The 24,246-nt window shown below is 41.8% G+C and overlaps 2 protein-coding genes across 6 annotated transcripts; one reads left to right on the top strand and one right to left on the bottom strand.

Annotated features, from left to right (window-relative positions):
• Positions 1 to 573: 573 nt before the first annotated feature.
• On the bottom strand, positions 574 to 19,334 carry L2HGDH (L-2-hydroxyglutarate dehydrogenase). 2 transcript variants are annotated; one of them, XM_035551278.2, is made up of 10 exons: positions 19,233 to 19,334; positions 18,903 to 19,018; positions 17,274 to 17,425; positions 14,672 to 14,803; positions 12,361 to 12,523; positions 11,761 to 11,795; positions 10,068 to 10,235; positions 8,026 to 8,183; positions 6,673 to 6,804; positions 574 to 3,241 (listed from the first exon to the last, which is right to left on the bottom strand). In XM_035551278.2, exons 1-10 carry the CDS (start codon positions 19,313 to 19,315, stop codon positions 3,046 to 3,048), a joined length of 1,335 nt encoding a protein of 444 aa, XP_035407171.1. In that variant the 5' UTR covers positions 19,316 to 19,334; the 3' UTR covers positions 574 to 3,045. The 2 variants fall into 2 exon arrangements, with proteins under 2 accessions (XP_035407171.1, XP_050566975.1); XM_050711018.1 differs by having other exon boundaries at positions 580 to 3,241; positions 18,403 to 19,018; positions 19,233 to 19,248.
• Positions 19,326 to 24,119, top strand: DMAC2L (distal membrane arm assembly component 2 like). 4 transcript variants are annotated; one of them, XM_035551281.2, is made up of 5 exons: positions 19,326 to 19,402; positions 19,606 to 19,715; positions 21,117 to 21,325; positions 22,169 to 22,340; positions 23,538 to 24,119. In XM_035551281.2, exons 2-5 carry the CDS (start codon positions 19,612 to 19,614, stop codon positions 23,650 to 23,652), a joined length of 600 nt encoding a protein of 199 aa, XP_035407174.1. In that variant the 5' UTR covers positions 19,326 to 19,402; positions 19,606 to 19,611; the 3' UTR covers positions 23,653 to 24,119. The 4 variants fall into 4 exon arrangements, with proteins under 4 accessions (XP_035407174.1, XP_035407173.1, XP_050566976.1 ...); XM_035551280.2 differs by having other exon boundaries at positions 19,331 to 19,411; XM_050711019.1 differs by lacking the exon at positions 23,538 to 24,119 and adding an exon at positions 22,934 to 23,068 and having other exon boundaries at positions 19,331 to 19,411.
• The last annotated feature ends 127 nt before the right edge of the window (positions 24,120 to 24,246 follow it).

Below are 24,246 nucleotides of genomic sequence, written 5' to 3'. Positions count from 1 at the left end.
GGATTCATTAAACCAAAATAAAGATTGCCTTTCTGCCAGCGAGAGGGCGACCCCTTGTTAGGGCAGATTTCCCCCGGAGGAGACGGGTGCTTCACTGACAGCTCCCTTTGCTCTGTGGTCTCTCAGCCTTCCCGCTGCATCAGGACAGCCAGGGAAATTTCCAACAAAATAGTTATTTCTGTGGAAAAATGCTGGTTCGTCAACTCCAAACTGTGAGCAAAAAGCAACCCCACTTACGGCTTCGGTGTGGCTGTGGCGAGCCCCCCAGGCCGGCAGCAGGCACCCCAGCACCGCGCCTCCTTGCTCCGGTACCCCCTCGCCTACTGCTGTGTCCCCAGCTCTGAGCCCCCAGACCCCATTTTTCAGCATGGTGTGGTCCTGTTCTGGAAACACGAAGTGCCAAAAAGGAGCTTATTTTCCCCAAAGCAGCCACTTAGTAAGCCATGGCATGGGCAATCAAGCACTTCTTTACAACACCTTAAAAAAACCACTTGTACCCCACTCTTCCAACGTTTAGAACTGACCCTATGGAGGAACACTTTTAGGGGAAAAAAAATGCAAGTTTATCCCAAACTGTCTTAATGCATTTATTTGGAATTTCAAGAATTACCATTGCACATGTCATTACAGGTCCAGGTCAGGCTTAGGACCAGTTCTGCCCACACATACCTATATGAGAAAAAGCTGTGAAGTGGTGTAAGTACAGATAAGATACCCTTACTTTAGGAAGGCAGGTTCTGCACCCTACCCTCTAAATAAATAAAGTAATTCCTATTATGCGTAGATATAGCCATCTAAATCTGATGAGAGTTAGCAAATACCAGTGAAACTTTTCTGTAAGTCAGGAGAAATACACAGACCTCACAGCAATTTTAAAAATACACTATTTTAATCACAATAGTGAAAGGCAAGGTGATTAAGCCATCCCAGTGAGTTGGACCCTTTTAAAAAAAATACATTCATACATTTTCACACTTCATGGGCAACACACAATGTATGTATGTATTAAACTCCATTATCATAAATCACTGAAGTTATTCCTTTAAAAAAGGTTTATAGCTTTATCTCTAAAAATATAAATATTTTGCAGAATGCTGCATAATTTGAAAGCTTCAGTTAAGCTCTACCCCAAAATAATCATCTCCTGAGAGTAAAAAGCACAGCAGGCTGTGCAGTTAAATGTGCTGACTTAAGATTCACCACAGTATATGACTGCTTTACATTTAAATGTTCTTTATTCTGTCAATACATGTTAGGGCCACACCTCGTGTGGGAGGAAGTTGCTTTTGCAATCTTTTTGTAGTATTTACTGTTGATAGGCAACAGTTCTGGAGGGGAGTGAAGATATGATTGTTTCATTGTGAAGATATAACTTGTACACTGAACAGCATTTTAGCATTTGGAACATCTGAATCCTTGTCTAGTGTTATTGTGGCTAAAAATAAAGACCAAAGCTTTTCTTTGAAGGACTAATTATTTGCATTTCCAGGTTGCCCTTACATGGGAGTCACTTTTCCAGTAAAGTAGATGTCACCAGAGGAAAAAAAACAACACAACAAAACCCAAACAGATAGGTTAAGCCTTGGCTCTCTCAAAAGCAGCTCAGCTCTGTACAGTAAAAACATCAGCTAGCACACCTGACCTTCTACGATAACACAATCCCTCATGCATGTCAGAGAGGTACAGAACGTAAATGAAAAAAAAAAAAAGCATGGCAAATCGCCTGGTAGCAAACTACCCACAATTATCTGTATTACCCAACATCCTGTGAACATCTGCTTTAAAAGTACTCTGAAGTACTTTGTCCCTCGGGCCACATAATTCTTTTTTGTAGCAATTATGCAGAACACACCAAGATACTGTTAGCTTAGAACTTGTTTAACATCTCTTTATATTTCTCCAGTCTCCACACAGATTCTCTTCTAGGTGCACTTTTGATAAAGCTTCAAGTACCAATAAGAGCTCACAAGAGTAACCAGTACTTTCTAAGCGCTCCTCTTGCCAGGCATGAGGGAAATGGGAAGCCTTCCTGACTCACTGCTGCTCGGGCTCCAAGGGAAGCAGTATGCAACATGACTCAATTAAGACAGGTTTCTGTAGCTTCCCTCCCTTCACATTTGCTTTTACAAAGACCATTTCCACTAGATTGCTCAATATGCTGTACAAAGATAAGCTCCTTTTGCCCTACCAGTACTCAAAGGGTAAAAGCAAACAAAAAAAAATACCAACCCAAACCGCCAAAGTAGTTCCTGATCTGTGATGACTTCCCAGGTTTAAGTTAAATGAAAAATGACTGTTTATATACACATTTTAATTTCTGCTCTATAGAAAAACAGAGACAGATCAGATAGACTGTGTATCTGAATTGCATATCTAAATTGACTTGGATTTGGTAATCTCGTTAGGCTTATTTTTCGCTGAAATACTTTACGTTTATGTAAAAGGCTCTGAATATTGTTTTCAGTCTCTGATAAAGCTTTTAATTCCATATCTGCAGAATCCTTAAGCAGGGCTTATCCTTCTATCTCCATTATTTTAATACAAGTTAGGGGACTGACAACTCTGAACCAATTTAAAGAGATGGAGAGAAAGCACACAGAGAACCACCCCATGCCTGGGTGGTTTTTTTTTCCAGAGGTGGGCAACCCAACCACAGAGACTCTTCCTGCATTACCTACTGCTCCCTGCGGTCCTGGGAGAACCTCGCCCTGAGCCTGGCACAAGCCCCTCTGCAGGCTGCTCCTGCTGAGGTGGACGAGCCTTTACTGTGAACCTGTCAACGGTCCGTTTGCTTGGCTCTTGCAGATGCCAATACCATACCAGGTCTTGCCAGGAACCATAAATCCTTCACTCAGGAAATTGACGAGCTGTGGGCTGGCAAACATTTCAAGTGCTGGTTTTGCACTGCACAGCTGTACTGGCGTTGATCTTGCAAGCAACACATTGCCTGTTTCATCTTTGTCATTAAAGGCTGCGGAGTTCATTCAACGCAGCCAAGCTGCTACACATATGAGAGGGGGAAAACAGCACCGCACCTGTCAATATTCACAATTCAAATCTTCGCTTCACTTCATCTGCAATCATTTTTGCAATGGCAAGGGAGGAGGTAGCAGCAGGAGAAGGGGCATTTCGGACATGAAGAATTCTGCTTCCAATATCTCCCGTGCCACCATCAAATACAAAGTCATCTACCAAATTTCCATCGCTGTCCAACGCTTGAGCTCTCACTCCAGAGGGACCCCTGCAAAACAGAGGAGCTCAGTGTTAGAAAGATAACATTGGAACAATCCAGTGAGCTTAATTGAAATATGATAATATTAGTAATCCCTTTAAGAAAATGTAGAGGACCTAGGAATTAGTAACATTTGCAATACATTTCAAAACCAAACCATACAAAACCATATACTTTTGAACTGAATCCCTTTCTGTAATATTAGGGAACCATCCCACAGAAACAAAGGAAAAGACAAGACATCGGTCTGCTTTATTGTAGATCAAAAAAGGAGTCTTATCTGAAGTTATATGGATTTTGAAGTTAGATTTTACCCAAGCTTTGACACACTCTCTCAGAACGTCAACACAATATTTAGCATCAAATACCAGCAACGATTATATAAACAGCCCCTAACACCCACATTTTTTCCAATGTTTACTTCTGTCCAGAAAGGCAAAAGTATTGACAAGCTGTCTTGTGGCTTTTGGTACTTGCATGCATTGCCTCATTTCTAGTGCCAGGCTTTTCCCATGAAAAGTGACGTGTGACATCATGAAAACATTTTATGGCTGTGAAGTTTGCACAATACATAACCATACATTTCCACACAACAGCCAAGATGATTATTTCACTGCCAACATCTTTATCGCTTGTGAAAACCAAGGAGCACCTAATAATTTATCAGATTAAAAAGTAACAATGACTTCCCATTGCTGTTTCTATGGTATCAAGTGCCTCACAGTCTTTTAAGGAATTTACTACCATAGCATTCTTTCCCATGTAAGTTTCAAAGTGCTGTAATTCTCATTTTACAGGTACAGAAGGGGAAAAAAAAAAAGCAAAACACCTCAGGTGCATAGACAAATTTCCTGCTGTACTTTATGGGTAAAAAGGAGGAAGGGTTCTCAGACACACTTAACACTAATAAGTGTTAATATAACATATAAGTGTTAATAAGTTCATCTATGCTACATTATTCCAGACTATCACATTATAAATTACATCTTTCTGATTATTCTGCTAAATTTCTGCAGGTAAACATATTTTCAATGTTTGTCCAAAGTCACAAGGCAGAGCAGGGAGCTGAATCTGATCATCCAAATCTTAAGGCAGCATCAACTCCTGAACACTGTGTCCATGTGAAGAAGACACGTCAGGACGGCAGTGGCTCACACGTTAACTGCTTGTTCCAGATCCTTGCAGGGCACAACTACCTGCAGTCCTGAACCTGACGCAGCAACTGCCTGTCTGTCAGTAAGCAGGCTTTCTTCACAAACATACGTGCTAATATTTTCCCAGTGCTGATTTTAGAAAAGATGATAAGGCTGCAAAAAGATGATTAGGATTACTGTAAAGGGCACTAGCACTCATGTACAGAATTAAGAACCACAAAGGACACGCAAACGTTTGTGACTCCCTTGTCTTATTCCAGAGGTGAAAGCGCTGCAGTAAACATGACACCATATTCTCCTTAAAGATAATTCATAGGCAGATAGGGAGAAATCTGAAATAATAGCTCATTGTAGACTAATTCTGTAGAGTTTTCCATCTCAGAGTCTCTGTGACCCTCTGGTGGCAAAACCAAAGATACTACACTTTATTGATTATGAGTCAGTCTAGGAAATTTGCTTCCGTTCAACAGACACTGGCTTGCTTGTCCCGTCCTGCCATTCTCTAACACCTTACTGGGTGTTACCACCTCAGCAGGTTACTAGAGAAAAAACATAAATGCATTTGTTCATTTGGAGTTAGAGAACCAAGAGTATCATTTTACTAGAAAATAACCCCCGAAGTGGAGATTTCTGCTGTTCTGTAACAAACACAAGAACATTCATATTGGGTCAGACCATAGGCTCACCTACCCCAGCAGCTTGCCTCCTGCCAGTCACACGCCAATACACGAACAGACCAAGCCCAGAAGACTTCTTCCAACTGTTCTCAAGTCACCACCAGTTTGCAGCACAGGGACTTCACCTCTCCAGTCCTGAACAGCAAGTTTCTCCTTTTTCACCTCTCCCACAAGGCCCAGATTTGCAAGTCCACCCTCCACAAACAAAGTTCTGGAGATCATTTCAGTCTCCCATACTGTCTAGTTTTAAGTCTCTGAAGTAACAGGGTAAATGTTACGACATTTAAGAAATTATGCTTTGTAAGCTACTTGTTCTTCCTATAAGGAAACACTTCCTTATAGGTTATAAAATTCCTCCTTCTCCATTCCACATCATTCCTGAAGGTTGAGATCTTCAATTTTCTGAAAGCAGAAAAATCAACTCTTTCCCAACCTTATGAAGATTCCCAAGGAAAAAGCAAACAATGAAATCAGGCTGTGGAGTCGAAGGGTAGTCAAGCTTTTGGGGGAACACAGGGCAGTGTAACGAACTTGAGAAGCAGAATGGGAGCTGTCTCAGAGTCATTACAGTAAAACAAGGGCAGGTAGCCAGGCAGAGGATTTTCTGTATTTTTCCTCATTGCGAAGTCACTCTCCTCCCCAAACAAGCAACCAAGCCCTCTTTTTTTTCAAAAGGAAACCTTTTGTTCTGAAATAGCAAGCCTTGTCAAACATGAATTTCGTGCCAACGGTATGCTGCCTGAACTCAGTAACTCCTTTTTTTTTTTTCCCCTCTTATTTTGCATTTTCTCCCTGCAAATATTTAGACAATTAAACCCACCTCCACGTACTTTAAATGCCTCAAGCTTTCTTCACAAATCTCTTCAGTTCCCTGTCATTTCAATACTCCTTTGAATTAGTTTCTCCCTCCACACCTTAAGAAGCTGAATACAATTTATTGACATGATCAAACTAAGGCATTATTCACTCCTATCCGACGACAGTGCTCTCAAGCACACACAAAAACATCACTGTCCTTCTCCAAGTAAAAAACAGAGGTGCAAGCACTTCTTGCAATTTCTGCCAGCTTTAGTTCTTTTCTAGCACTACAGCTTTCCACTTTTCATTAAAAGTCTATGCCTTAAGCCATATGTTCCCTTCCTGAGGGAAATTAGCAGTCATCTCTTCTCCTAAATACAAGAAATTTAGCCAGGGGTACCTGTTAGGCTACATCTCTCCCTCTAGTAGTATCAGTAACAACTCTCAGGCTTCCCCATTCACTAGCCATTCACTAATGAATTTCATTAATTTTGGTTCACAAAGAAAGCAAACACTATGTTCAAGTTACTTGATGTGTCATTTGGAAGATTTTTTTTTTTTTGGCATGTCTCATCTGTAAATTTCAGCCTATGGAGAGCAAACAAAGTAACAAAACTATTCATCAAACCTGCCTATACATAAGTTTACACAATATATAACACCTTCCTGGAGAAAGCATCCAAATATTTTTATGCTTTGGTAGCGTATTTTGGTGGAAGAAAGGAGGAAGCCATGCTACATTTGCTACGATCAAAAATAAGAGATTAAACAAGCCGTTGGGTGTTAGTAACAAGAAAAGTTTTCTTTTTACCTGAGTACGTCATTGACGGTGACCTCTGGTATGAACTTCTGAAGTTCCTTCACCTGTGCACTAAGGAAACACGCTCTGTACATTTCACTCAGTCCATACGACAGGTTTCTCAGTACAAGCTTCCATAACCCACTGTAGAGAAAAAATAACTGCAGTAAGAATGAATCTTCCATGATATATGCAGCCATGTCAAACTAACGTCTTTAGAAGGTAGCAAACGCAATTGCAGAGCAAAATTTCCAATTCCCTACATCAATAATCCAATCATTGCTTTCTTCTTGAGAAATACATGCTTGTCCTTCCCTGTTTCATCAAACCTTCAATACAGAGCTGTAGTGTTCATTTACATTCTTTCTGTGGAACATAACTCCGAACTCCAGTCCTTCCTATGTCCAGGATTTTTGACTGATCCAATCAAGTCGAGGCAAGAAGCTGAAAACCCACATGCATGAGAGGAGACAGCCATACTGCATGAGACTTTCTTCCAGTCGTTCTGAAGAGATCATCTACTAAAAACCTCAGCTTTCAGTTAGTGAATCTTGTTATGTCTTTGCAAGCCTTGCTTGCTTGGTTTTCCAATATAAAAATCAACAGATAATGATCAAGATGTTTTCAACACTTTCCTTTAGTAAACTGCATTAAGCTGAGCTCCTTGCCAGGAAGCTATTTTGCAGTTCCCTGACCTGTTCTGCAGCTTCTCTTTGGACCCTGCCCAATATTTTCACCTCCTTTTTTCCAGTCTAATTCCTAAAATTGAGCACTCAGTTCCTATCAGCCCCTCATAGAGAAGCAAGATTTCTCTTAACTTCTACAGATACTCTGTTCATTTATGCTTGCATTTTTAGCAATGGTTCCTAGCTCCTCCAACATGCTTTGTAGGACAGCTTCCCAGTCTTTGTGGCTCTCAACACATCTCCTTGCGCTTGGATGTTTTTAAATTCATATTGATGACCTGATCAAGTTTAACACAACAATCCAGACCACTGTGTATTCTCTCTTCCAAGCAATCTCTGCAGAGATTTTAATCCCACTGTCAACATTGGTTAAAATATTGCACTCCATTGAATCAGAACCGGTACCAAAGCAGCTCCATTAGTAACAACACAGCTCACCAATACCTCCCAATAAGCAGTCAAATCCTCAGACCAGCTGAGAAATGCCTTGGCAGTTTACGTAAACTGAAATATTAGATTACACAAAGTTGAATCTCTTTGGGAAGTCCACCTGTATCAGCACAACTGCCTTTTAACACACCAAAAACTTGACAGGGTTTTTGATAAAAACGAATTTCCATTGGCTAATAAGCTGACCTTTAAATTACTATATTGAGCAGGCAAAAAGACAAGATATTACCTGTACAGTACGGCATCAAAGAAGTCTGTAGTACTGAAGTCAAACAATTTGTAGCCCTCTCGCTTAAAGGCTAATACTGCATTAGGACCAAGCCAAACGCTGCCATCCATTCTCGGTGTGAAATGAAAGCCCAGGAACGGGAACCGAGGATTAGGAACCTAAAGCAGGATACAAGTTATTACAGCTAATCTCAGCTGCTACAGACCGGATCAATGAAACAGCTATCCAACCATCCAGGCCAACAAACTACTCCAAGAAACATGGGAAATATTTGTGAGAAGGAAAGCACAGTACTTACAGTTTATTGTGTGAGAGAGTGAATAAAACAAACCCAAACGCAATAAAGGAGTTGTCCTCCCAATAAATGGAAATAATTCATTTTAAATAAAAAAAGTGAAAAAGTAATTTAGTTTGCCATTTTATTTCCATTCACCACAATAACATTCAAGACAAATAACCATACAATTGGCTCCCGAGCTGGTTTCTCTGTTTGTTAATTGTACAGTTATAACACGTAACTAATTGAAAATACTGAAGAACAGAGCAGGGTCAAGTCAGACTGCATCCCAGATAAAGCAAAACAATCAACATATGAAGAAGTATACGTGATTTCTCAGGCTATTAATAAGTCAACCCACAACAAAACCAACGACACACAAATACTATTCACCAATAGTAATTACACTACAATAAAGTATGTTATAAAATATAAGGAAAACCTCACCTTTCCTGTATAACTCAAAACAACCATGGTTAGCAAGCCTGATTAATAGGAATAATAAGTATCTGCAGTTTCTTTTTTTTTTGTTTGTGAATGGAACACAGTGTAATTGTGTGTGAAGGCTGACAGAAACAAGCTGTCTATACACAGAAAAAAAGTATAAAATAAGCACATCTCTCCATGTGCTGGTGTTTCAAGATCTTTAGCTGTTTAGAAAAGGTGCCTACAGAGGCGACCATCTTACAGTCTGAAAATAAACACTTATTGGGTCTATCAAAACATATCAAAAATAGGTTATGACTGAAAAATTACTTCAACTTAAGTTTCTTTCCTGTATTCAGAGCACTGCTTTTCCTGTTAGAAATACACTTCAAAATTTTTCTAAGCTTATTGCAACCACCCCACAAACTACATCCATTTCTGGTAACAAGTCACTAAGCGAATAAAGCAGTTTTCTAGTCTTATTGCCACATTTGGCCATAACAAACTTTCAAAGGGTACAAACTATTCTCCCACAGCCACAGCACAAGGCTGGAAGCCAGTTCCTCCCCCCATCCCAAGGCAGGATCCTGCATCATTCCCAGGTGACAGGAGGCCAGACAAATGTCCAATACCTGGAGTTCCATGGGGTGACCTGTGCCAGCTTTTAGCAGGCAAACCTAAGCTCATATTAAAAAGGCACTATTTAAATATACTGGCTGAATTGATTAAATGCTACCCTAGGAATCCTCTCTTCCTGACTGATAATTTCACTTTCTCTTTGGAATTGTCCCTCTTTGTCACACTATTTTTCTCACTAGATTGGAGAAAGCTTGTCCTTTTCCTACCACTTCTATTTTTTTGTCAAAGTAAAGTTAATTCAAAGATGAAATTAAGAGACATATCTCGATCTGCGCCTCCAGCATTAGCAGAGGAAATTAAACCCTGCACCTAGGTAATTGATAAGTTACTGTTGTCCCTCATTGACTTCTGAATCCTGCCAACAGGTTTGCTTTATAATATAAGGAAAAAATCCAGGCTTTTGTGGGTATATGGCTATCATGTTTGATTCTTTCCCTGAAATAATAATACCAATACATTCCTTTAGAAATGAATGAACAGAAAACACCACTGGCAATAATTTTCCCTGATTGTTCTTTTACCTGTTCCTTAATTCTTAACAAAAACAAGCTGTCCTGTCAGAAAGCAACTGAACCTATGCTGAGATGTTGTGCATCACTACCTTCAGTCTAACAGAAACAACAGTGTGATATTGCCCTTATTTCTGTAGTTTTAGCAGTTCCTAGAACACACTGTGAAACATGCACAAGAGAGTACCTACCGGGTAAATGTTTCCTTTAACCATATAGCACTTTTCTGGTTTTAGCACCAAATAATCCCCACGGAAGGGTACAATACGAGGCTCAGGGCTGCAGCCGCTGATTTCAGACAGGCGGTCTGAGTAGAGTCCTGCACAGGTCACAATGTGCCGACAGTAGATTTCCTCACCCTTGGTGGGGGGAAAAAGGCAAAACCAAAACCAAACAGTTAAAAATTGAACATACCTACTAAAAGAACACCTAAAATTCTTGGAAAAAAATGAGTAAAAAACAGAAATAAAAACAATCACATTTTCAAAACATTTAATTGTTTCATTTCAGTTCTCGTTTCTTATTTCAGATAATATTTTCCTTTATTCCCTGGAGTAGAACTATCATAAAAAGTGCAATTCATTGGATAGGTAAGGCCGGAAGAATCTTTAAAGAATAGAAGGGAGGAAGAAAAAGAAAAGAAATCAAGAAATGTCATCAACTGTCAAACTACCTTCAAGTTCCTTACACAAGCATGCTTATTGCACAGGGCTAAGGCCCACTACGAGAGTCAAACACTGCTCCTCCAGCTAACCAACTATCTCCCTTTGGCACTCCCTCATTGCTGTCTGCATGCTACAAAACACTGATGCCACACTAGTGCAGCTCCCTGGCCACATTTTCCTTGCCAGAGGGCACATTATAGGTGAGGTACCTAAACAACCACAAGATATTTGGTTAAATAATGCCATTAACAGATTTCACCCCCGCACTGGGAGTGGTCAAGCAGTAGTTTATCCAGACACCTAAGCTCATAGCACACAGTTATGGAGAGCTGTTAAATAGCTAAACACCTTACTATCTAAATGAATTCAAAGAAATCACAATCTATGTTTTCAAATACTATGGTGGTTTTGCTGGTGGTGTTTTTTTTTTTTTTTTTAAACTTTTCTTTCCCCCATCTAAAAATGTTTCTATAAAGAATTCACTTTTTGATGAGGGAATCTAACAGATTTTGGAAGCTACTTTTTAATGAAAGTGGGGAAATAGATCAAAAAAGCAGCAGCTCTAACTTGAAACACTATTTGTGATGTGGTAGGGAAGGTGTTCTTTGTGCATGTGGGGCTTTTTTTGTCTTTGTTTTCCCCTTCTCTCTCTCCCCCCCCAATAAAAAGTGCAGATGTTTTCTCCTGAAGGTGAAAAGGTTACAAGTACGTATGCTGTGCAGCATTAACAAACCTGCTTCAGCGACCCCAGTACAGGTACCCATTTTACTACATTACCTCGTGGCTTTCTGATAATAAAACAATTCCAAATGCCTCCTTATCGTTTTCATAGATGTCAAAGATCAAGCACAAAGATGAAAATACATGTTTCTCTCTAAATCAATACGTAATAAAAGGAGTCCATGGAAACAACAAGCGTAAGAATGTGCAAATAAGGAAGATGAGGAGCACATACCATCAAAGATGTCAAGCAGCAGAGAGTTATACTTTCATTATTATTCTCAGCACACAGTAAAATCTGAACATACTTGTATGCTTTGTTAACAATTGACTGAAGTTGTTCTATAACAGCAGTCCTAGATGACAGTGAACATGTTACAGAAAAGCACCTTTAAAGCTTTCTAGAGGCTGACTAATGCACTAGGACTTGACAGCAATTCTTAAGAAAAGGAAGAAATAGCTTCTTATTAAGCAACTAAATCTTGAGTTTAGTTCTTACCTTAGAGTTCCTAACAATGACTGGGTATTTCAGTCCTGTAATAGAATTAGACAAGAGAAGAAATTAAGAATTAAGGAATTAAGAGGACACAACAGAAAACTGACAGAATTAGCCACTTGACACAACGAAGGGTTCTTCCACTGGCAGATCTTCAAGCTACAGAACAGCTACTGTTGGACGTAATTGACATCGTTGGACATAACTGTATTTATAAATTAATAGTTGTCATTTTTTTTTATCCTTCCATAATATATGCTATGTGTACCACCACAGATCTAGCCCACCTACTTGGATAAAGAGCACTGTCACAAGCACACACATGCAATATTCTATTAAAATCAAATTTAGCTGGAGAGAAACTACTTCATCTATTTTACTGTCATTTTCATCCACCAGTATTAAGTGTTTTGACTGAAAGGTGACTTGCCTGGGAAAAACAGTGAGTCTGCTGAATACTCTCACTAACATAATTTTGCCTTTTGTATAAAAACATCCTTTTCAGGCAGAAAACTGAAATCACATTTCTGAGCCTAACGCAAACGTGTTTTGAACAAAATCTTTTGCAGGACTGTAGTAAATGAAGGGCAAAAATTGCCTTACCATCTGCACTTTCTGAAGAACTTTCTTTAGCCATCTCCATGCCTGTAACTTCAAAATCAGTCAAGATTGTTCCACCTGCTTCCTGGAAGTCTTCAGCATAGGATTCGGCCACTTGTTTATAATTCACAATACCAGTATATGGAGAATCAAGGGCCATCAGACCCTGAAACAGTATTAAGATATGAAAGAACAGTGAAGGTTGTATGTGCAATTTGGTCTTTGATACAGAACATATTTCCCCTGGAGTAATGTGCACTGCCACCGAGAAGGGAGTACTGCTGTCTCCCCTTCCCGGACTGCTTGTTCCTAGTCTCTCCGTGTGGCAGCTCCAGTGGCAGTGTTAGTGTTTGCTGACAACTAATATGGTGAAAACTGCTTACAGGGAGTTAACTGATTGTGAAAATACAGCAAAAACAACTATTTGATACAGAATGCTTAATGTTAAAACAAGTTGCCTAATCCTGACTTCAACTAATACACATTTGTTTTTCACCATGTACTATGCAGTTCCACCTCCAAACAGTCACTTGGGAGTTCACCTGATGCACGGCTACTACCAATGCCCCCTACGAGGCTAAAAGATATGATCTAGCCTGGTCTCAACACCCACTGCATCGCACATCAGAGAGAAAAGTCCCTTCTGAGTTAGGCAACAGCCTATGCCTGACCTAGCAGAAAGCAAAGGGTTCAAGTTTAGTGCAGAGCTAGATTTTTACATTTTTCTTAGAGATATTTAACTACTTTTTCTACCAAAATGGCTCAATTTCTCACTTAATTTTTATTCTGCTAGATGTCAGAATGTTTTCCTAGTTCCAGCTATAACATTGGGATAGTAGGATTGCTTTATCTCACAGAGATGCTTCAAGCATAAATACACTGAAGACCGTCAGCCACCTAGATACTACAATAAGGGCCATTCACAAGCCTGAGACAAATAGAATGGTTTATAAAATTGTCTTCTGCACAAAAGATTTCTCTCCACTTGAATGGTCTTATAATACATTGCACTGTACGTGCAGTTGCCTTTCCTTAGGAGAAAAGGATTCAGCGCAGGAAACCAAAGCAAGTGTAGTAAGCCCCTTCTGAACCCAGTCATTTGCAGAAGTAAGTGCTCAGATGGATACAAAGTGTTTACAAGAAAGAAAAAAAAAAAGATTCCCCTCCAGAAAATTTTTGTCTGAGCCTACAACCACTCAGAAGCGATGAGTCATGCACTACACCAGGAGCAAGCTGCCAGATGAAACAGTATGGGGAATTTACATCCAGATTTTCCTCTCAATCAAAGGCAAACCAAACAATAACAACTTCGTATTCCACAAACCACGCACATTTCTCCTGCTGTCAAAATAAACAAGCTGAGAAGTGCTACATTACAGCCAAGCGTATAGGAAGAAACTTGATAAAAATTGGCTTGAACCAAGTCTGTATTTGCAGATGAGAAGGAATTTTCATTGCTGCATTATAGAGTTTAACATAAGTTAAACGATTTCAGTGGGAAGGAGCAGAACTGTCCCAGCATAAACTCAGATATAGCAGTTCTGACCTTGGCAAAGGAAAATCTGCCTATCGACCACAAAAACATACAAGCAAGCTCCTGCAAGTAGAAGGGAAAAAATTAAAAATCACGAATTCCTACTGGCAGGAAACCTGTTTGTTTGTTTTTTCCCTGAACACATATATACATCAGAGAGAACACCTCTTTGTAAAGCTGAGAAAAGGATGAAGTTTGAACAGCTTGCAGGTTCCATCTGTTTGCCTGTAGATTCGGTCCTGTTCAGGGATTATAGAGTCCCTTTTTCACTTTAACTCAAATGACTCTGATTCTTTTTGTAGGCTACAAGTGAAATGAGTTACCTGGTCTCCGATTCATGAATTCTGGTCCTTGTGACACAAACCAACACATCATTTGCAATTACTGCAGCAGCTCTTTATGACTTCAGCACACAGAGAATTGATGAACAGTGAACAGATAAACAAGGGAATGAGAACACACGAGCAGCAGCAAAGCAGGGTAAAAGTAAGCATGGACAAGAAAGGTTCTGCAGGATCATCTTATGTTGTGTTAGACCTGGTCTGATTTGTATGTAAGGACAAATACACATGAATTGGCCTAAGAAGTTACAGAAATGAATGGATACATTCTTTTTTTTTTTGTTGACAATTGTATTTCTTCTGGATTTTCAGGCTCTTTTGAACTTGTCAGCCATACAAGTTACCTCAAGGCAGAAACATGTTCACATTAAATTCAAAAATAACATCATCTGAAAATTTGATATCTCACATGATGGTTAAATATAAGAAAATTCCTTACCCTGCAGAAGGGTTCCTTTGCTTGTATTTCTTTTGATCCAATCAATTTCAGACCTCGGACATTGTTCTGCAGCCCTCTTTCATACAGAGCTTTGAGTCTTGGAATTTCATCTTGTTCAACGGCTACGATTAGCTTCAAAGAGATAACAAGGCACACCAGTGAGCAAAATACACAAAGCCAGTTCAGCCCTGGCATCCAGCCCAAACAAGCAAGCCATAGTGAACGTGTGAACAGTGAATTACAATGCAAGGGGAAAAAAAAAACATGGTTTGTGCCACTACTGGCACAAAAGTCAAAAACCACCACTCATTACTGAGAAAGCATCAATATACTAAGGAGAGTTAAAAACAAACGTTAATATATAGCTCAAGTGACTATCTGTGGAAAATATTTGCTAGAAGTACTATAGGACCACATATCTGAATGTGAAAGAAGAGAACATGATTTCAAAGAGCCACTGGGATGCTTCCAAAAAATAAAATTGAACGTAACCCAACATGTACAAATCTCAAACTGTCTTGAATAAAGGACGTGTTCTGACATGGCATCTCAACTAAACTGCACCAGCCTCGCTCATTTCAGCACGTCGTTAGATCACAACTATCGCAAGAGATTTATCCAGGCTATGATATCCGTGCCAAGGACACCAGAAGCAAGTCTGCACAGACCACGCTACTTCCAGGCCCTGCTGAGGTCTGGCAACACTGGCACCTTTGCACTGCCAAGGCACCAAGTTCTCCAAGCCTGGGGTTGCTCTATTTAAAACCAGCTGTAAAGTCCCAATATCACCTTCCCTGGAATAAACACTGCTGAGGACGGTGATGCACAAATACACAAATTCGGTGCCAGCAAAGGACCAACAACGCTGTGGGGTCTGTGCTAGCCCTTCCCAAGCACCACACCTCTTAGTGCTCTGAGTCGAGAGCAGGCTTCTAACTCCAGGTGTGTGGCTGCACAAACCCACAGTGCCATCTTGTGACCAGCACCGCAGCTTAGGGAGCACAGCATGAACAGTCCAGCGAAAAAAAACGGAACCAGCGCTGGTGCGGGGCCCACCGACACTGCCACATCCAGGTATCTCAGCTCTACACCCAGATCTGGAAAGGATTTGCACCCAACTCCCAAATGAGGCTGAGGAAAAGCCACTGAGCTAGGCGGCCTTGAAGTGGCATTTCTCTTAGAAGTGTTGCACAGACCCTGTCTGATACGACAAGGGCGTGTGTTGTCTGAGACATTTATGAGTGACCTGCAAAGTGGAAACCAGGGAGGAGAGAAAGTCAGGTGCTGGTTTAGAGCGACTCAAGGTGGTTCAGAGAAGAGGTGATTGTGAAAAACTGCAGAGGGACCTTCCGAGGTGAACGAGAGGCCAACAAAATGGCAGATGAAATTCAGTGCAGAGTAATGTGAAATGATGAACATAAAAAAGTCTTAGCCTCATATATAAAGTGATGGGCTCCAAGTTCAAAGTTATCAGGACCAAGGTCTTGGGGTTGTGACAGATGATCCTACGAAAACATCAGCTTCATGCCTACTGACAGTCCAAACGCCCTAAGTTGAGTATTGTGAACAATTAGGAGAAGGATACAGGACAATAATAGAGAACTTTACTATCTCACTGCAAAAATCCAGAGTCTGACCATACCCTGAACATTGGTGCTCATCTTGTATCAAAGATGCATTAAACTAGAAATGGTTCAGATGACAGGAATGACCAGAGTCATGAGGCACCTTCTCTAAGAGGAATGACTGAGCAGGCTAAGACTCATCAGCTACAAGAGATGACTCTTGGGGAGGAGGAAATATAAATTTACGCATGGCTTGGAGAGTATGAGCACAAATCAACTGTTCACCACATCTTCCAATAAAAGGGCTAGGGGCCATTAGATGAAGCCAGCAGGAGCCAGTTTCGAAACAAGAGGAGGCAGTTCTTTGTGCAATGAGTTGTGCATCTCTGGAAATGCTTTTAATTGAAAAACACTTGGACAAGAAATCCATTGAGTTAATGCAGACAAAACAGATCAGGCTCAGAGAATAACCTGAGCTGAAAACAGTTAGAAGCTGGGAGATTTAACAATTAACATATTTGTTTGTCCTGTCTGCATTCTTCCCTTGGTCTCTGAAGATAATTCCAGAACCAGGTTGGGTGAACTCCGATCTGAATCAGTACAGCCACTTTTCTGTCTCCAGCATTTCAGGTTATATTAGTTGAATATAACATGGTATAAATGCACGTACCTAGGTCACACCTAAAGCTGTATTCACGTTTGAGTCTTTTTGGAGCCTGCTATGCCAAGAAGCATAACACATGCATACTGAAAACCTTTGTGTTCCTTGGAGTTAGTGGCTCTCCGTGGGTGCCCTCCTTCCACCGTTACCTAGGCAATTTCAGCTCAGCCCCCAGATAAGGAGGGTTATTCTTTAGGCTCAGATAAGGAACTAACCTGAGTAGCTGGAAATAAAACAAAAAGGACCTTCATCCCGAAGGAAGTAAGTTGCAGAAAAGCAACATGGAAGAAAATACCATACCCAGGCACATGCTGTACATTGTAACATACATTACAGTTACAGTTTCAAAGGTAAAAACACACTGTAGTTCCTATACCTTCCCACACTGTTTATATGGAATTCCCTTCTGGTCACAGTACTCATAGCAGAGAGCTGCACCCTGCACACACAGCTTAGCTTTCAGAGATCCAGGTGTGTAGTAAATTCCACTGTGAATTACACCGCTGTTATGTCCGCTCTGGTGATGAGCTAAACAGAAAGAGAAATACACTATTAAAATACACGTTCCCAAGAGTGGTTAATTATTTCAGCTGTCAGAAAAGTGAGCAATTTGAGTTTCTGCCCTAAATCAGTGTTACAACAAGAGATGCTCAACTCAGATAACTGCACAGCGCACACAATTCCTCCCTGGTTCCAAAAAGCTAGAAAAAACACTGACACAGCAACAGTTAGTTAATAACAAACCAACAAACCATCACAGACTGAAATGTGCTGAATCAACGTGTGGGGGGAGTTTTTCCTCCAAGAGCTACAACTGCATGCAAATCCATCCAACCTTTCTACATGTTAAAAATACTTGTACTTGTGAACTGGATCAGTTTGCTATTTAATTACTTCAGTTTAATTAGTTATAAAGTAACCAAGTAAATGGAGGTGAAAATATCAAGAGCATTTTTATTGAAATAATTTCATTTTACTGTAACATGTTTTATCAAAGTGATTTAATTTGAAGTAAGAGATTCTCCCTCCTAAAATACCGACTCACAAAGGTTGCTTTCAAACAATGAAGCAACAGGACTCAGTCTTTATTATTTCAAAGCCAGGAGAGATGCCCAGGTGCAGAGTGCCTCAAGATTTCCCATACCCCTAAAAACATAGGAAGTAACCACTCTGATGTAAGCAGGCAACAGTGAGAGCTGTGCCACTTTACTATGGCTAATGTTGGGCCAGGAACTAGCAGTATCTTTCCAGTTATAGCATTATTCCTTTACCTTCGACCTCCCACACAACTGGGAGCACCCTGTGCAGCATCTACAGGAATATCGAGAAAAAAGGGGCAAATGACTGTGGTTTACAGTGCTAGCAATTAATAGAAAAGTGTAGGGAGTGCCAAGACCAGCAACACCCAAACGTTTTTAAATCGCTCCCACTCTGTACGGCACTAAAACAGTCTCATCCTCGTCTCTTTGCAACAGCAGGAAAAGGTAAAACCAACAGAGCAATACCTGCACTGCTCCTTCCTTCAGTCATTTGCCCTCCTTGTCCTTTTCTCCCAAATCCCAGCTGTGGTGCAGAGCCTGGTACCACCCGCTGCTTGTGACCTGCTCCGTGCTTCCTCACCGCTACCTTTCACACGTGGCTGTGGAAGCTGGCAGCACAGACCACGGTCTCCTGACTAGCCTGGCAATTCCAGCAGCGAAGCAGACTGATGGCAGCTCTGACGGACACGTCCTCGAGAGGAGGAAGAAATCCCATCGGGGCAAAGTCACTGGTGTCTGGGAGCAAAGACACTCTTCCCGAGGGGAAGCCATCACTTGCTTCAATGACAAGGGCAGACGCTCTCCCACTGGCACTCATCCACCCAAAAAAGCGCCTCCCTTCAAACACACGCTTACAAACTAGTGATGTTTTGGTGAAGGTGCTTCAGTAACGATTTCTGACAGACCAGCAGCGGGACACCCACGAGCGCAGCCGGCAGCGCGGCTCCGGGAGGCAGCCACCATACCTAGCTCCTGCTCCTTCTCCAGCACGGCGAAGGCGAGCTCGGGGTGCCTCAGAACCAGCTCCCGGGCGGAGGCGAGCCCCACGATGCCCGCACCGACCACGGCCACGTCGAAAGTGCTACAAAACACACGGAGAGGCGGCGGTGAGGGCTGGCCCGGCGGCTGCCAGCAGCCCCCGGCGGAGCCGCGTCCCTCAGGGCGGGCGAGACACCTGCCATGGGCGCCCCCCTCTCGTCCCAGCGTCTGTGTGAGAAGGGCCGGGGGTCCCCCGGGACCGAGGGGAGGCGGCACGGCTCCGGCAAGGCCGCCCCGCTCCCTCCCCGCGCCCTCACCTGCGCTGGCGGCGCTGGGTCCGCCACAGCGCCCCGGGCCCGCCGCCGCCCGCCCGCGGCCGTAGCAGCGCCGCCGCCGCCATTTTGGGGGCGGTGAGGTACACCGCGCCGGGGCGGGCTCCTCCTTCTCTTTCTCCTCCTCCTCCTCCTCCTCCGCTCCGAGAGGCGAGGTGGTGGCGGTGAGGGGCGGCCGGGGCAGGGCCGGGCCGGGCCGGTCGGCCTTGGGGGCAGCCCGGTGCGAGGGGAGGCCCCGAGGCGAGGCTGAGGGGGGGCTTCCCCTGGAGACGCCGCCCCGCGGGGCTGGCGGAGCCGGGTGGGCCTAGCGGTGCTGCGAGTAACGGCTCCATTTCTCCTTTCCCCTTTTATTTTCAAGGACGTGATGCCGGTGGGCAGAGCCGTGCCAACAGCACGCAGCCTGGGCAAGGTGCTGGCTCCGGGCGCGAGCAGACACTTCTGGGGGTGGCTGAACGCCGTGTTCAACAAGTAAGGGGCACGGATGGGGTTGCTCAGTGGCGGGTCTGGTACATCCACCACACACTATGTGAAGAGGGGCGGACTAAGTCCCAAGATGGGAGAGAATGTTTTCTGTCATCAGTGGTCTTTTCCCCCAGGTTGCGTGTTGATGCTTGGCAGGGTTGTGCCTTCACGTTTCCAGCTATGGAGCAGTGGGTGCCTGAGGAAGGGTGCGCTTTGCCCCCTTCCTTGGGGTAGCTGAGGCAGGCTGGCAAGTAGGGTTCTTTCTCCCCATTCACCAGTCTTCCTTTGGCCCCCAACTGCACTGACACCTAAGCCAGTATTACTACTGTGTCCCATTTAATCATTCAGAAAAGCATCTGACCAACATTTAATAACGTTCTGCTGCACAAGGATTTCATGTTTGCTTTCAGAAAGATAAAGTCCTTCAGAAAGATAAAGCCTTTCTCTTTCAGAAAGATAAAGGCTTTTTCAGTGTAGCTCTTTCTCTCTTCATAACTTTTAGCAGTAGCTAACAGCCTTATGTATTCTAGCACTACAGAAATGCCTTGCATGGTGCAGCTGATGGCTGTACTGGGGTGGGAAGTTCAGCCAGACCAGAGTCCTCTTCTAGTTTTATGCTTGTCTTCAGTGTTCCTCACCAGACTAAGAAAGATAGCCTTTTCTTGATTTGGAGATTTTAACTGTTTCCTGTAATTCTTGAGGAAAAGCCTTCAGGAATGACATATATATGGCAGGCAATATGGGTAGTGATAGGACACAGGATAATAGTTTTAAGCTAGAATAGGTTTAGATTAAACATAAGGAAGACAATCCAGGCCAGGCTGGATGGGGCTGGGGGCAGCCTGGGCTGGTGGGAGGGGTCCCTGTCCATGGCAGGGGGCTGGAATTAGATGGGCTGTAAGGTCCCTTCCCGCCCAGACCATTCGATGATTCTGTGTTCTTATATAATCAAGGTATCTTTGCAAGACAAATTTGCAGTTGTTGTGAAACCTTATTCTGGAAAGAGAAAAGCGTTTTGTTTTGTGTGTGTGTGTTTTTTTTTAATCTCTTCTTACAGACATGGAAGTAAACAATTAGAATGGTTAACATGTGCCAAGTCAAACTGCATTTGTATTCTTTTGTTACCAAAAGTAACTGCTATTTAAAATAAATTAAATCAAAAACAGAACAAAACAAACAAACAAAAACACACACAACAAAAATGACAACAACAAAACAAATGCCAGACTGATTAAGAACCAACATGAACCAAATAAGTATATTTAAAGCACTTCCAGGAAATCATATTCTTAGTCTTCTGCTGTCTTATTGTGTCCATAACTGTATATTTCTTACGCAGTATTACTACAAAGATAACAAATCTGCTACCTTATAATAAATGTGTGAATGCTCTTTCTGTTTTGGCAGAGTGGACTATGAACGCATACAAGCAGTTGGACCAGACAGGGCAGCTTCAGAGTGGCTGCTGCGGTGCGGTGCCTTGGTGCGCTATCAAGGCTCTGAGAAATGGCAGCAGGACTACAACGGTCTCCCCACTGGGCCCTTGGGGAAATACAAGATAGAAGCAATTAATGCCACCGAGTCTTGTATCATGTACAGAGGATTTGACTATTTGGGTAATGTAGACCCAGCAGTGCGAACAATATGCTGAATGGTCTTAGTTCTTTTCAGTTGCATCAAAATATGAATAACTGGGTTCTTTCCTCATTCTGTAGTAAGATTTAGAGAAGTCTTCTGTTTGTTTTCATTCCCTTAAATTGGCCCTACAAAGATTTAGCAGTTCCTAAGATTTTGCTGCAGGTTTGCTGTGAAGCAAAAAGAAATAGTGAACTTCCTCAGCCCTTACCTGAAGTAACACTAGCACTACGGAGGTGCAAAAAAGATTTTATGTTTCATTGGGTTTATAGTTAAGTAGTTGGTAGCAAAAGGCACTATTTAAAATATTCTTTTTCTTATAAACCAAGTGATGTTTCCAATGTCATAATACTGCTTGTTCTGTAGTCGTTTATGGTGATCTTAAAAGAAGCAAACACTCAGTTTCTTATGTAATAATAATGAAAAGATTAAAAAGTGTTTCAGGTTTCTTTAAGTAACAAAAACCAGAATGGGGAACAGGTCCTTTTTTTTTTTTCCTTAATTGGAATTACATGCATTATTACATTCCTAACTCAGTCATTCTGTATCACCCAGACTTGCAGAAGTTTTTTGTTACTTGCCCATGTCAGAGCTGTTAGAATATTACCAAAAGGGTGCAAACTTTAGGGTTTCTGTAATTTCAAATCCCATAAAGGGATTTTGGAGATTCATTACGCATTATGTGTCCCCCGCAAATAGAAGCATGTTGCTGTGTGTGGAAGTAGTTACTAAACTTGCAAGTGAGAGTTTAACAGCCAGTACAAGTTGTTGCTGGTACTCTGAAGCAAACACTTTTTGTCTTTTTTTTTTTTTTGTCTTTCCAGATGGTCTCGAACATGTTTCAGAAATCAAGCTGCAGAAGTGTATTTACATACAAGACGAGTGTCTGAAGAGGCTCAGTGAGACTAAGAATCTACAGAAGAGTCTCCTGCAACTGAAGATAATTTCCTGTGGGAACGTCACAGATAAAGGCATCATTGCACTTCACAAGCTGACGTACGTGGACTGCTGAGCTTTTCTCTATCACCCCACAGCTCTGGGATTATTTTGACTGGAAAGGCTAAAGTCTGACTGTTCCCGGGCTGTTTCAGACGTGTGTGGGGCTGTGGGATGGCTGGGTTTGAGGAATTGGCCTGAATGGCAACCTGGGAGAGATGGCACTGCCGCCACTGGAAGTGTTTCTTCAAGTGTGCTTGAAGACAAATTGTTGTGGCTAGCTCTGAAAAGACATGTGAATTAACGTAAATATTAAAAAGCTGCTTAGGGTTGGTATCAGGTAGTTAATGTAGCACAGAAGCCTGCAGCTGAGAAATCCAGAAACATCTGCTACAGTATGTAAATCTATAAATTGTGCTTCTGTCTTTAGGGCTGAGCGTGGCATTCCCTATTTACACCTGAAGTAACTTAGGCAATGTTGATTACTGCACAAATTGCTCTCTGCCAACACAGCCTTGGCAAGAGCGGTGATGGAATGAATGAAACGCTGCTTCCTTTCATGTTAGCACACAAGGGTGGTTTTGCTTGAGAATAAGGAACTGCTGATCACCATGGCTTCTACTCCTGACACCCCTATTGTGGTTGATTTTCAGGGTATCTTGTAACTTTCATTGACTTTCTACACCGTACACAGCTTCCTGTCAGTTATCTTGTGCTCAACATAGCCTTAAAGGTCTCAGGCCGGGTCTTCTACTAGTGCTCAGGCATGGGAAGAGGTATGAGCTGGGTGCTGCGCTCCTCTATAGCTCTGAAGCACATCGTATGTGCTTTGTTGAAGTGTGGACTTGGAGTAACTCGGAACTGTTCTAGTGTTACGCAGAGTTACAGACATCTACAGATGGGTGGGGGGATGAACTGGATTTCATCCTACAGGAAGTTATTGTTAAGGACTTTGAAATATTACTCCAATTACTAAATAAATTAAAATTACTTATTAAATTGGTACTTAAATTATTAAATACTATTTAAAGGAATCTTGTTGATGTGTGGGGTTGGGATCTCTCTTTAAGCTGTGTAGACAGACTAAATTTGTGATCAACTAAAAATTTAAAGCACACACTTCAGAAAAAAAAAATCTTTTGTTAGGACCAGTAGCCTTTAAAATACTCATAATAGCTACAGTGAATAATCCTTTGTCTAATTTCTGAGTCAACAGTTAACTAGTAGTTGCTAACTTTTCTTTGTGTGTATTTGTAGGAACCTTGAATATTTGTATCTGAGTGACCTTCCTGGAATAAGACAGAAAGAAACTACTGCTCGCGTCCTTCAGCAGGCACTGCCAAACTTAGAGCTGGAGCTGGATTTAGAATAAATGCAATTTCACATAAATGAAAGGTATTTGATTTCATAGTATTTATCATATGTTGCATAAATGAAGTTGTAGATGTTACCATATTTGCAGGTATGGAAATAAGCCCACATCTCTCAATCCAGCCTTAAAAGCTGTATGCAATCTGTTGACAAAATATGGAAATTAAATTTCACTGTGCTTAAACTATGTGGTGAACCAACAACCGTGAAGGCAGGATTCTGTATAATTTTATTTTCTGATTTTATAGGAGCTGTTAATTCATCAATTAGAAGTTATAAAATATTTCATTGCACGGAAATTCAAGTGCAAAATGTCAGTGAAAAGAATGTCAGTGTTGTGAAACAGCAGTGCTGTACAGCTTTATTAAATGGTGCGGAGGCTGTGTAAATATTTAGCCTCTGAGCATCTCACCCGGTCAATGGGTGACAGTTTTATAAATAGCCTATGGGCCTTTTTCCTGTTCTTCACACTTTAATTGGTGTAGCCTTTGTTTTCAACAGATTAAACTACAGACAGGCAGGCCGACTTCATAAAAACCTGAGCTGATGAAGTGTACATCTCTACTTGTGGAGAAGCAGGTTCTCTTTAGGTATG

Source organism: Cygnus atratus, chromosome 5 (assembly GCF_013377495.2).
Source record: "Cygnus atratus isolate AKBS03 ecotype Queensland, Australia chromosome 5, CAtr_DNAZoo_HiC_assembly, whole genome shotgun sequence".
Taxonomy (NCBI): Eukaryota; Metazoa; Chordata; class Aves; order Anseriformes; family Anatidae; genus Cygnus; species Cygnus atratus.
This window is presented reverse-complemented; position numbering and strand designations above follow the sequence as displayed.

Excerpts from the sequence above, each read along its gene's own strand:
- L2HGDH (XM_035551278.2), bottom strand. The coding sequence starts at position 19,315 with ATGGCGGCGGCGGCGCTGCTACGGCCGCGGGCGGGCGGCGGCGGGCCC. Across the intron at positions 8,184-10,067 it reads TTAAAGGAAACATTTACCCG|GTTCCTAATCCTCGGTTCCC; the intron begins GTAGGTACTCTC and ends ATCCTGCTTTAG. Across the intron at positions 6,805-8,025 it reads TTTGATGCCGTACTGTACAG|TGGGTTATGGAAGCTTGTAC; the intron begins GTAATATCTTGT and ends TTTTCTCTACAG.
- DMAC2L (XM_035551281.2), top strand. The coding sequence starts at position 19,612 with ATGCCGGTGGGCAGAGCCGTGCCAACAGCACGCAGCCTGGGCAAGGTG. Across the intron at positions 21,326-22,168 it reads CAGAGGATTTGACTATTTGG|ATGGTCTCGAACATGTTTCA; the intron begins GTAATGTAGACC and ends TTGTCTTTCCAG. Across the intron at positions 22,341-23,537 it reads ATTGCACTTCACAAGCTGAC|GAACCTTGAATATTTGTATC; the intron begins GTACGTGGACTG and ends GTGTATTTGTAG.